The sequence below is a fragment of the Hydractinia symbiolongicarpus genome, chromosome 13 (assembly GCF_029227915.1).
Source record: "Hydractinia symbiolongicarpus strain clone_291-10 chromosome 13, HSymV2.1, whole genome shotgun sequence".
NCBI lineage: Eukaryota > Metazoa > Cnidaria > Hydrozoa > Anthoathecata > Hydractiniidae > Hydractinia > Hydractinia symbiolongicarpus.
Genome location: NC_079887.1, coordinates 8,193,696 through 8,207,124, shown reverse-complemented (window position 1 = coordinate 8,207,124; position 13,429 = coordinate 8,193,696). Strand labels below are relative to the sequence as shown.

The 13,429-nt window shown below is 33.3% G+C and overlaps 1 protein-coding gene across 2 annotated transcripts in view; it reads left to right on the top strand.

Annotated features, from left to right (window-relative positions):
• LOC130624176 (secretory immunoglobulin A-binding protein EsiB-like) overlaps positions 1-13,429 on the top strand; it is a 19,017-nt gene extending 5,588 nt beyond the window's left edge. For both annotated transcript variants that reach the window (XM_057439741.1, XM_057439740.1), the window contains exons 2-11: positions 5,255-5,413; positions 5,778-5,834; positions 6,417-6,518; positions 7,066-7,148; positions 7,487-7,561; positions 7,878-7,920; positions 8,087-8,167; positions 9,216-9,323; positions 9,672-9,796; positions 13,121-13,429. In XM_057439741.1, the coding sequence (XP_057295724.1) occupies positions 5,335-5,413; positions 5,778-5,834; positions 6,417-6,518; positions 7,066-7,148; positions 7,487-7,561; positions 7,878-7,920; positions 8,087-8,167; positions 9,216-9,323; positions 9,672-9,796; positions 13,121-13,279 (912 nt within the window). In that variant the 5' untranslated portion in view covers positions 5,255-5,334 and the 3' untranslated portion in view covers positions 13,280-13,429. The remainder of the gene's footprint in view (positions 1-5,254; positions 5,414-5,777; positions 5,835-6,416; positions 6,519-7,065; positions 7,149-7,486; positions 7,562-7,877; positions 7,921-8,086; positions 8,168-9,215; positions 9,324-9,671; positions 9,797-13,120) is intronic.

The window sequence follows — 13,429 nt, the reverse complement described above, 5'->3', positions numbered from 1 at the left end:
CAAAGGACTAAGTACAGAACCCTGATGTACACCAACATTTACACTAAATTCATCAGTAAGTGAATCGTTAATCCTGACACGACTTCTAGCATTGCTGTACATAGACTGTACCATCGTAACTAGCCACTCATCCACACCTAATTTTCTCATAGCCCACCAAGTAACTTTACGTGGCTTTCTCTAAATCTACAAAGGCAAACTAGAGATTCTTTCTCTTTCCTAAATACTTTTCCTGAAGCTGTCTGAGTAAAAATATTGCATCTGCAGTGCCACGCCCTGAAACAAAACCAAATTGCATCTTATCTATATCAATTCTTTCTCTAAGTAACTTATCAATCACTCTTTCAATAACTTTCATTACTTGATCAACCAACTTCAAACCTCTATAGTTACCCCTTTCTAATGCATCACACTTGCCCTTGAAACAATTCACTATTACACTCGACTGCCACTCACTCGGAATAGCACCATCCTTTATAATCTGGTTAGCAAGACTTGTAATAAGCTCAACTCCAATATATCCAGATGCTTTCACCATCTCTGCAACAATACCTGATACTCCTGCAGCCTTGCCAATCTTCAATTTCTTAATAGCCTCCACTACCCATTCTGTCTTGATCTGCATAGCTGGCCCTTCTACAACATCATCATCAGACAAATTATCCTCGTCCCAATCAAACTCAGTGTTAAGCAACCTCTGATAATGATTCTTCCAAGCTACCCTTTTCTCCTCCTCTGTGCTAGCCAAAACACCTTCATCATTACGTATACACTTCTCACCTACAACATCTTGATTAGTCTTCTTCATTTGCTTTGCTATCTTGAATACCTCATTGCGCTGGTCTTCCCTTCTTAACACATCAGCAAATCTGTTTCTCTCTGCTTCTGATTTTGCCTTATACACTGCTGTACGATCACGACGCTTAGCTTCTAAGTAAATATTTTTACTACCACCTGACTTCCACTCTTTCCAAAGTTTCCTCTTTTCCTTTATACACTGGTCAACTTCATTATTCCACCACCAGGTCTGTCTATGTCTAGCTGGTCCTTTCGTCCACCCACAGGTATCATCAGAAGCTTCTAGAAGACAATTCTTCAAAGTAGTCCAAGTACTTTCAACATCACTATCACATTGACCATTGTGGGCTAACTGCTGAACTTTTGCACTAAATTGTCTTGCTACAATCTCTTCCTTCAGCTTCCAGACTTTTCGACGGGGCCTGTACTTTCCCTTGGCTTCTTTAACACTCTTCAAGATAATATCACAAACCAGCAACCTATGCTGGGAAACACACTCTTCCCCCGATATAGCTTTCACGTCCTTCACCACTTTCTTGTATGACTTTCTAACCAGGAAGTAATCTATCTGTGTGTTACAACCACCTGACTCATATGTTATCAGCCTACTCTGTCTCTTACTGAATGATGTGTTGCAAACCACCATGTCCGTTGCTATTCCAAACTCAAGCAATCTCTCCCCTTCCTTATTTTGCTCCCAAATCCATAGCCTCCATGCACACCTCTATAACCTTCAGATAACTTCCCAACATGACCATTAAAGTCGCTTCCCACCATGACAAGTTCAGTGTCTCCAAACTTTGATGTGACTGCTATTAACTCATCATAAAACTTATCTTTATCTTCCTCACTGAGTCCACACTGTGGAGCATAAACTGACAGAAAAGTGACAATCCTATTACCTATCAAAAACTTTATCACTATAATACGACTATTAACACGCATAACATCTATTACTTTTTCTACCCACTTCTCTGCAACGAATATGCCAACTCCTCCATATCCATCACTATTACCAATCCAAAAAAGCTTATACCTTGCCCTCCTACCTTCCACAAATCTCACTGAAGCTCCTCTCCACCTGACTTCCTGAACACAACACATATCAACAGATCTACGTTCTAACATTTCAACTAATTCACCTGCTCTACCTCTCAGAGTACCAACATTTACACTAGCCATCCTCAACCTAGTGTTATCTACCTTGTGATGTGATAGCTGGGTAATGGTCTGACGATGCTCACACCTGACATCTGTCCTACCGTGCGCGACACCTTCACTCCTTAGAGTTCCAGCCCCGTTTACGCAGTTTGTCTGATCAACTATTCTTACGGCCATTAATAAAGAGTTTTGGCATTGTTTTACAGCTGGATGCCCTTCCTAGCGCCAACTGTTCACAGACCAGACTGGGTGTTTTTTAAAGTGACACCATCACTATGTGGCATTTCATGGGACTTCTACAATCGCCCCTTTAAACTAAGGTATGGTGGAGGATGTTCAACTCCTCTCTTGTCTCTTAGAGACCCTTCACCTTAGATATCCACCCTTCACCTAATATCAAAATTTTAACCAGGCTGGCCAATATTTCTTTATTGTTCTAAACAAAATACGTATTGTTTTAATCTGAAACCCTAGCTTGATATTTTTGGAAGGAAATGTGCTTTACTTGGTTGACACCACCATGATTTTGAGGACTCTCGGTAGCCATCTATTTTGCCATTTATTGTGTCTCTTGATAAATGAAATTAATTCCTTTGCTACTGATCTGAATTGATTCGTGATATTATTTTATTCATGCACATGCTTCGAAACCTGCTACAATATTTTAATAATAATATTTATACTCACTCAACTTTGATCATGAAGATGTTAATTGGAAAAAATTAAATAGTGCACTTTCAACTCAAGACTGCGATGATTCATTCAATGGGAAAACCACTACCGAAAATTTTTTTACTCTATATGTTTCAAACATTCAAAAAACAAATGAGCCTTTCAAAGTTACCAATATATATAAGAAATCAATCTCTGACAGGTACCGTTTCAATTTATGTTGCAGAAGAAGAAGAATTAACAGACTTTTACTACATGTGACATCCCCCACATGTTGTGAGAATCTTCATAACAAAAAAATAAAATAAAATTAAAAGGTAATTTATTGATGCCTTTACTACAACTAGAGACTCTAAATTCAGAGTGATTATTGACTGTACTATTGCAAGAATATTAATGAATGTAAGAACAGAGTGTAAGAACACCAAAGAAATTGCCAATCTACGAATACATGTGGATTAGCTAAAAAAACTGTTTTACCTATTAGCATGATGCAACATATTACCATGATGCAACATACAGATGACACTGTAATACCTTTAGCCTAAAATTATACATTAATGTTCATATGGTTGTGTGAGTGATTTTTTATGCTTTAATACATGTTCCTATTGTTTTAGATGCAATTGACTCTTTGTTATTGTTTTCCTTGACAAGATCCTTGCTCCAAAATAAAGACAATGTTAGATTTCTGTTGTTGTATGATTTTTATATAATATATACTTATACATAATGAACACACAAAATTAAAACTTTAAGGGGTGAGAAAAAAAAATTAGTTGTAAAACTAGTTGTTCATTTTTTATAGGGTCCCTCTCCTAAAAAAATAGTTTTTTTACAAACTTTCACAACAAAATAAATTTGTGACTGATTCTAATGTTTCATTTTCATAGAATCTTATTGGCAGTTTTTGTTGGTTATGCAATATAATAAGCTCTGCGTGCTCAGGATTACTCAAAATTTTGTGCACTGTTTTTCGGAGTGAAATAAAAAAAAAATATAATAAAAAAATAAAAAGATTCTGTTTATTCTTACATTTTTTTGCATTTGCTGCCTGATGACATTGTGTTCTTTTAAACACGATGCAATTAAACAATTGTTGTACCAAATGGTTTAATTGCAAATTTGTATGGACCTTTTGACGGCAAACTGTGCTCTTTTGAATGCTTCTGGATTACTTCGAAGTTTACAACAGCATTCACATTCTCATAATGGCCAATTATTGTGCATTTATGGTGATCCTGCATATCCCATTCATCCACAATTATTAAGCCCTTATAAAAGTGCAATTATTATTGCTGATTGAAGATTGTTTAATGAAGAAATTTAGCTAAGTGAGTGGTTACATTTTTTACCTAAGATTTGAAGATAGGCCTGAGTGCCAGGGAAAAAATGTATTCAGTTTTTGCACTTCTTCACAATGCTCAAGCTTGCTTATACAAAAACACTGGATCGTTATATTTCGATGTTGGTCCTTCATTAATAGATGGTTATTACATAAATTTGGAATTATTTTGCACAATCAATTTTAAGTTTCAAAAATACAAAAACATTAAAGTTATGTTTTTAATTAATTTTTTTTCTTATGTATATATATGTATATATATATATAGCATAAGAAAATAACTAACAAACATAATATAACTGTCGTAGTTTACAGTTTTCCTTAAAAAAATACTCTTGTTTAGCTAAAATATACTTATATATGTAGCTACTCCACATCATAGATTTTCCAAGAAATACAAAGATATGCACAAATTTAAAGAATTTGATTTTGACACAGCTGACAGGTGTTTCACGTGGATTCTACAACTTGTGTTTTGAACATAATTCAAACAATAAAAATAAAGTATATTTCATTACTTTTTGGCAAATTTTTCTAAGATGCTATACAATGCTTGAGTTTATTGCGCCTGTACAATGCTTGAGTTTTTTGTGCCTGTATAAACAAGCTGGTCGTTTGCTGCATTTCGGTCATTGAATTGCTCATTAAATTCATCATGTTATTTTTCTATTCCACAGCTTACTGTCAAGTCTTTATTTGCTTTTCTATTTCCTCTTACTTCAAATCTAACTCTCTTGAATTCTAACCTCTGAGATCATCTATTCTTTGAAAAGAGCAGTCATATTACCATTGATTTTTTAGTTTTCATTGATGTATCAAATCGGCAGACTGTCTTTTCTGTGTCTTTTTAAATGTTTCTCTTGCAATTGTACATTTTCCCCTATTTTCTTTTCTGTTTCTTCACTTCCAGATTTTTCAGTAATTAGTATTAGTCCTGTTGCGGTTTTCTTAAGCTCGCTATTGTCTCACCAGGGAAAAGTTTTTACGTCCTTGCTAAATGAACAGAAAAGAAAAATTAAAATTTTGCTGAAACATTTGGCACTACCAAGACAGATATTTTTAAACAGCTTTAACTATGTAGGTTGAAACATTATGACAAGGAAAAATCTTTATCAATGATTTAAATATGTGTTAAACTAAATAATATAAATATATCTTTCAAATACTACATAAATGTTGTAATTTGAGATTATATACCCTTAGTTGGACTTATTATGCCTGTGAAAACAAAATTTTATCATCACAGTATTTATGGACCAATGTTTGCTTTTATTTTAGATTTGGAAGATATAAGACATCTTTTACACACTAAACTTTCCAGTGATGAAAGAATCTCAAGTTCTCAACTTGAAAATCATATGAACATCTTGGATGTGCTTCTACGAAATAGGCTGGAGCCAGTACCAGAAGAAAAATTAAACAATGTTACATCTGAAAGTATGTATACGCACTGCATGTACCAACTTAGTACATCTTTGTAAATATTAGAAGAATGTAGGGGACAAAGACAATTTTTCATGCTTTATATTAACCCAAGATGTCTTTGGTGGATAAAATAAGTTTTTAAGATAACTGATCAGAGTTTTTCTGCCATTTTGTAAAATTCCCTGTTAGAAAGAATCTGTTGTGTTGTTATTTATATTGTGAAAATTATTTTCAAATGTTTATTGCATTTTATATGCAACAAATTACAGTTTAAATGTTTAGGTTTTTTGGACTATTTTTTCTGCAACAAAAACATTTTGGCCAGCCAAGTTTACATACAAAATATTGCGTGCTTATAAATTTGTTTTTTATTCAGTATCGCCTTCTGATATGTATTCTCTAGCCAGTAGAATTCTGTTACTTCAACGCACAGGTATGATGGTTTTTTATCTCAATTTACCATACCATTATATATTGTTTATTTGTGCTTATATATTTTATAGCTTTATTATTTGTCACAAAAACATTTTTAAAATGTTCTGCACCGAAAATCTCTTATAGTCCCTTAAAATTGCTTTATGTATGTGCTAAACTTGCTAATTGCACCAGACTAAATACGAATTGAGATGAAAGAAGTTTGCTTTTGATAAAATGTTAGATAGAACAAACTCTTTTTATGTTGATCATTGATTGATTATCACCATGTTCTTAAAATGCAGAATTACCTTGAAACTAAAAATTAATTAAGACGAGGGTGTGTGTTCTGCTTTAATTAAAACTAATCTAAATTCTACTTTAGCTGCATGTTTGGTAGAAAGAAAGCGAATAATTGATTTTCTTCTTTTGATAACAAGAAACATTTTTTTTCACTTTTAAGCCTAACAAGCCATTTAAAAAACAAGTTGATGGTATGCATTACTTTGTGTTTACCTTAGATGTTTGCTGAATTACAAAAAAGAAGCTTTTTCAAAGACAATGTTTATGTATGTTAATGTCTTTTTTGTTATTATTTTAGTTGGAGAGGAGGCCAGTATGGTTGCTACACCGTTATTCAAGATGGCTGCATTAGGTGGTGACAAGAATGCAAAATACTCCTATGGACAGCTTTTATTTCGAGGTACAGTGATCTAATTGTATTTTTTGTTGGTTTTAAAACTACAAGAAACTTGGTGGTAGATTATCTGAAGTTTATGGATCACTTTGAATTAAAAAATCTTCAGCATGAACCTAAGTGTTGTTCTAATTAATTTTGCACATATTAAATTATTAATTTTATTCTTTGTTCAAGCCATATCTCCTCTACGCATCACTTTGCCAGTTGTTTCGAAAATTTGTTTCCACAGTCAATGGGAGACTTCTGCATTTGCTTCTAGTAAGGAATTGAAATATATTGGACCAAAAAAAAAAAAATTTATCTTTTTTTCTGCAGTTCACTGCAAACAATACGATCATTATTTTATTTGTTGATATGCTCGCATTTTCTGTCTGAAATGATTGTAAGTGTTGAGGAAATTATTAGTTACCATTTTATGTATCAACGCCTTGCAAACGATGTAAGTAAACAAATGAATCACAAAGTGATAATATCAATCCGGAAGTCTCTGTAAGGAATTAGGATGGAAGTCACTTTTTTAATTGTTTTTTAAATTTTTTGGCTTGTATAGGTGCAGGAGGGTTGGAAGCTGATCCAATAAAGGCTGGTACTATGTTTAGTGAACTTGCTGAAGAAGGCCATGGATATGCACAAGTAAGAGAAATATATTTGACTTTAAAAATTGTCGGGATACACAAGTATCTGTTCATCTTCTTGCTGTCTTAAAACATTTGTGGGCTGATAATTGGGTGTTTTTTTAAAGGTACTTAGTTTATAAGAAATGTTGTATAAGAATTAAATCGTATAAGTAATGCATATTTTTTAAGAAAAAAGTAAAGGCAAGAACATCGTGTCTATATGATTTTAAATGCACGTTTATTTTTAATTTTAAAAAATTTAAAAATTAAATTTATAGAAATAAAAAAATACAATTGCAGTCAAATTAAAGAACACTTCGGAACCAGACATCTTGTTAGCTTTCTTTTCTTTAGTATGCACTTGCTGGGATGTACTATACTGGGTATGGAGTTGAACAAAGTTTTGAGACATCCTATACCTTGTATCAGGTAGGAGAAAATTAACTTGTTGGTAAAAGTTTCACTGTTACATTACTTTTATATAAATCACTGCTTTCAGGCTTTCCAGAAATTAGGGCAAATTAAGATATATCAGGGAGAATGATTTAGGGGAACATCTTCAGAGTTTCTTTTACCTTTTTTTACATTTTTTAACATTTGATCAGTATATGCTTAATCTCGGTTTTTTCACCGAAGAAAATAATGTGTGATGTCAGCTGCATTGGGATGTCAGGAAAAGTTAGAAAAATTTAAGCAAAATTTGATGTTTCCCTTTCTTCTGTTTTAATAAGTAATTACTGTTTAGGTGTCAGCTGAGAACGGAATTGTTCAGAGCTATAATAACATAGGTATATTTTTCGCTTGATTTTTAGCTGAGTATATGACTGTTTTTTCCTTGATTGTTCTGCAAATTTCTGACACGAATATTATACAGGTAGTTCTCAGACACAACTCCTATAGAGAGACACGTGTGTATAAATTGTATTTTCAGTGGTGTATATATTTTTTTCACAGGTAAAATGTATTTACATGGAAATGGTATTGAAAAGGATGAAAAAAAAGCATTGGAATATTTTGAAAAGGGAGCGGAAGCAGGTATGTTTTTTATATTAGATAAATAAATGAATGAATGAAAGAAAACCAAAATGTTGACAACTTCCTTACATGACAAATGCCTTTGTTAACTCAAATTTTTGTTGTTTGTTGCACAATATAATACAGTAACTTCTCTTTGATGCAAGTGATGCACAAGCATGCATGTCTGTTGCACAATATAATACAAAAACTTTTCATTGATGCAAGTGTTGCACAAGCATGCATTTCTGTTGCACAATATAATCAGTTAGTTCTCTTTGATGCAGGTGATGCACAAGCATGCATGTCTGTTGCACAATATACTACTGTAACTTCTCTTTGATGCAGGTGTTGCACAAGCATGCATGTCTGTTGCACAATATACTACAGTAACTTCTCTTTGATGCAAGTGATGCACAAGCATGCATGTCTGTTGCACAATATACTACAGTAACTTCTCTTTGATGCAACTGATGCACAAGCATGCATGTCTGTTGCACAATATACTACAGTAACTTCTCTTTGATGCAAGTGATGCACAAGCATGCATGTCTGTTGCACAATATAATACAGTAACTTCTCTTTGATGCAAGTGATGCACAAGCATGCATGTCTGTTGCACAATATACTACAGTAACTTCTTTTGATGCAAGTGATGCACAAGCATGCATGTCTGTTGCACAATATAATACAGTAACTTCTCTTTGATGCAAGTGATGCAGAAGCATGCATGTCTGTTGCACAATATAATCAGTTACTTCTCTTTGTTGCAGATGATGCACAAGCATGCATGTCTGTTGCACAATATACTACAGTACCTTCTCTTTGATGCAAGTGATGCACAAGCATGCATGTCTGTTGCACAATATACTACAGTAACTTCTCTTTGATGCACAAGCATGCATGTCTGTTGCACAATATACTACTGTAACTTCTCTTTGATGCAGGTGTTGCACAAGCATGCATGTCTGCTGCACAATATACTACAGTAACTTCTCTTTGATGCAAGTGATGCACAAGCATGCATGTCTGTTGCACAATATACTACAGTAACTTCTCTTTGATGCAGGTGATGCACAAGCATGCATGTCTGTTGCACATTGCTACTCCAATGGAAAGGGTATTGAAGTGAATTATGATCAAGCTTTCACTTACCACAATAAAGCTGCTGAGCAGGGTATGTAGACTGCGATTTTCGTCACTGTTGTGGTAGGAGGTAAAGTATTTTGAGTATTTTGTGTGTTTTTAAATGCGGCTTGATTTTTTTACACATTATTTCATTGAGGTTGCATCAAAAATAATGTAACGATAAATTTCGCTTTTCCTTATTGCAATGTTATCGCGGCTTCCCTTCGAAGTGTCACTGTACGCAGAAGTACGTGACAAGTATTTTTTCCGACGAATAATTTTGTTTGACAATTCTTAGGCTTTGCGGTACATGATTTCATAAATACATCGTATTACTATCTATGTGTGTGTTGGTCTGCATGAATTGACGTCATAATGTGTATGATGTTACGTTTAGGTTACCCTCCTGGTATTTACAACATTGGCACACATTATTTTTCTGGTAAAGGAGTTGGTTTAGACATGAAGAAGGCTGCTGAATGTTTTCAACAGGCTGCAGATATGGGCTTTACTTTAGCTGAGGTATTGTAGAGTGAGAATTTCACCATAATATTTGTCTTAGAAACAGAAACTTTCACAAACACAAGCTTCGCCAATTTTGACCCAGTTAGTGGAAGTTCCATTCGCACATTTTTTTTCATGTTACTTTTTTGTTACTTTTTATAAAGGGACGTTTCTAATAACGAGAGTTTCACTTTGTGAGAAAACAAATATTTTTATTGGGGAATGACTGACCACTAAAATATCAATCTAACTACGTGTTCCAGGTGTTGTAAGATGACTTACTTCGCTTTTGGATATGATGTGAATCTTTTCCGAAAAAGGATTCAATTTTTTATTTTCCACTGTTATCCATCTAAAAAATTTAGAGTCCAGACAAATTCTTTTTCTAATCACGACATTTTATGTTCGTGAAACGTGAAAAATTCTCTACTTGGTGTCCTTGTGTAAGTTTCTGCTTCTAAAGTTTTTTATTTATTTATTTATTTGAAATCAGTGCTTCGGTTTTTGTTTATGGTTAGGAAAAATTTGTGTGTGTCAAGAAAATGTTATACCTGGAATAATATGATAAGAAAACTTACTTTCACGAAAACTAAAAAGTAAACAAATTATAACATTGTATATATAACAACTGTTGACTTGTTAGAGTCCTTTCGATATTTTAAAATCTGTTTTCACAAATGCAACTCAGACAGAATAGTGTCCCATCGTTAGTGTTTTTATTCTTCTTGTTAAAGATTGTAGACAATTAACTCTGGTGGAACGTCTTTCGAGAGAAACTGATTAAATGATTTGCCAAGTGATAACAAAACTAAGGATGCTTTTGTTTTGTATTTTCTAAATTCTCAATTATAGGAACAAAACAATCAGGGTTTTTGTTGACTTTTTTTATGACGTAGAATTGACGTCAATAGTGGGAATAGAGATATGACGTAAATTTATTTTTGGGGCTGAATGACATGGCAACTAATTGGTGAAACATGTTCTTTTTTACAAGCCCTGAGACTAATTAGTTAACCACCCACTGTAGTTTCGATCCAAACTGCGAAAGCAGTGGGCGATAATGTCATCAAAGATATTTGAACTCAAATATTCCTCATCCATTCGTCTGACCTGTATTATTTCTTCACCTTTGTTTCAAGTTTTAACTAAAAAAATTATCAAAGAAATTGATGATGATCCAAATACCATCCAAATTTTTAGAATTGATCTTGTCAACCGTTCGCCTGACTGAAGTAGATTGAAAAATATGCGAAAACTCAATTATTTAATCATGCTCTGTTCTGCTTTTCATACCATGCTAGGTTTCCTTAGAATAAGAATCAGACAGACCGTTTAAAAATTGCTTATTTCTTTAAAAAAAATATGTAAACATTTTTACTTCCTCACTTTGCTATTCAGATCTATACTTCGGAAATTCTTTTTTTAATGTACGCCATGGTAAGGAATCTTTACTTTATTAGTTTAAATAATAAGATCTATATTAAGTAATGTTAACTTTTGTTTTTATATACATTTAAAAAAAAAATGAAACAAACCAGATCCAAACTCCCAAATTTCACAAAATAAATAAATAAATAAAACAGAATCGTGATGGTTTTTATCCTGCTGATGTTTCTTTGTACAAAAAGATTTTCTTGATTTTCATGTGGCTGCAAGCAATGGCGTTTATATCTGATTGTAGTATTCTTATGTTGCAACGTGGTTCAGTGTAAAATTCTCATAAAGTATTGTATATCCTTCGTTCTACTATGGGAGCAAGCGCGCGTTTGCATGTCAATTAAGGATTGAACACAGGAAAGTTCGTGCAGATGCAGAAATGTAATTTTTCTACTAAATATGTAGATGTTCCCATTCCTATCGACGTTTTATTTGGAATGAAAACAGTCGGCAGTTGTTGTGGTTAATAATAGCGACATTACGTCATCCCGCATTTCCATTTTTCTTTATCATTTTACTATATAGTGACGTGAGAAGTTCTAATCTTAGCAAACACATTGGCAGCTGGTGAGAGATGACTGCTGTGTCCGATTTCTAACCTTAGGCAATGCCAAGCAAAGATTTGCAGAAAGATTAAAAGTTTCACTAATATTTTTCAACACATGTAATATAAACTCGCTAATCCAAATTATTTTCCTTTATTTGCGATTTTAGTTTGGCGTTAGAGGATAGTTTAGATGCGCGCCAGGGCGTAATTTGAATGTGTGCCGTGATGCAGTTTAGGTGTACCCCAGGGAAAAGTTTAATAAATGTCTTCTTACTTATACCTCTAAATAAACAAACTGAGCAAAAGTTTAGTAATGACATAGAGTGTGATGTCACAAACCAGCAATGTGGTATATATTTCCAGCCTATAGGAGTATGAAAAAACTAGCATTTTTGACATGTCACTTTTTATTTTCATTTCTAAGGAAAAACAGTCATACTAACATTGCTGTTTTATTACTTGCATTGACAAGGTCAAACTAAGTGACAACTGACCGTGAAACTTGTTTTCTTTTCCAATAGATTTATTTATTTGTCATTTTAAAAATATTTTATGATGCTAATTGTGGTACTCTCTCTCTATTAGTGTCATTACGTGATTTGGTCTCGTTAATCCAAAAAAAAAGTTTTTGTTTTCAAATTAAGTTTTAGTGGTTTTAAAATCGATTGCATTAGAGAGAAACTCTTAACCCTAACTGGTGCTAGAAAAAAAGTGAAAATAAAATTTAGTAAAACGCACGAAAAAAATAGAGGAGAGTATACCTTTAAAAGTGTTTTCAAATATTTAGGGCGAAAGTATGTCAGAGTTGTCACCATGTGATGACGCATGGCAAGTCGTTACGAATATTTTGCTACCGGAAGTGAGAAATTAATAGAAAATTTCCAAATATACCCATTCTCCTATCTTTAATGTAAAGAAAATACAAATAAAATACAATACATGGGTGTTTTGGATGCATACGTCAACATATTGTAATGTGTGTATAAAATGCGCCATTTTGAATTATTTAAGCATATGAACTCATAGGTGCCCATTATTATACGAGCGCGAAGTGAAATATAAGTATTCTCGTATTTGGTTTTTACATCCTAGAGCTTAAACAGTAAAAAAATGGAAGGGTATGACTCACAGTTCGAAATTTTGATGTTCAAAATGACGAAAACCCACCATGTCATCGTCACCAGTTGTATGATTCAGCTTATGTAATTCAAAATTGTAACTTGTATAATTTATCCTTTGTTCTCACTCTGACAGCACTGATTAGTATGGGATAAAAAAAAAAAAAAACAGACACCCTTTCTGAAATGTTTACAAAAACATAAGATTTTCTAAACTGTCTTTTTATTATTTATTTTTAGGTGAACCTAGGCAACATGTATTACCACGGCTTAGGAGTCGAAAAGAACTTAGCAAAAGCGAAAGAACTCTACCAACGAGCGGCTCCAAACAATCATAATGCACGGTTACTTCTGGAAGAGTTAGAATTGGAAGAAGCAAAGAAAAAGGGCGAAAATTGACAGGGAATGGCAGGATAAGTGACTTGAGACCTGCTAGAAATTTTTATTTCAAGGATTGTATTTACTGATTGATTGAAACTGTGACGTCATAACATTAATGAACGAATACTATGCACTTTTTTTTTGAAAAAAATATCGGATATTTTATAA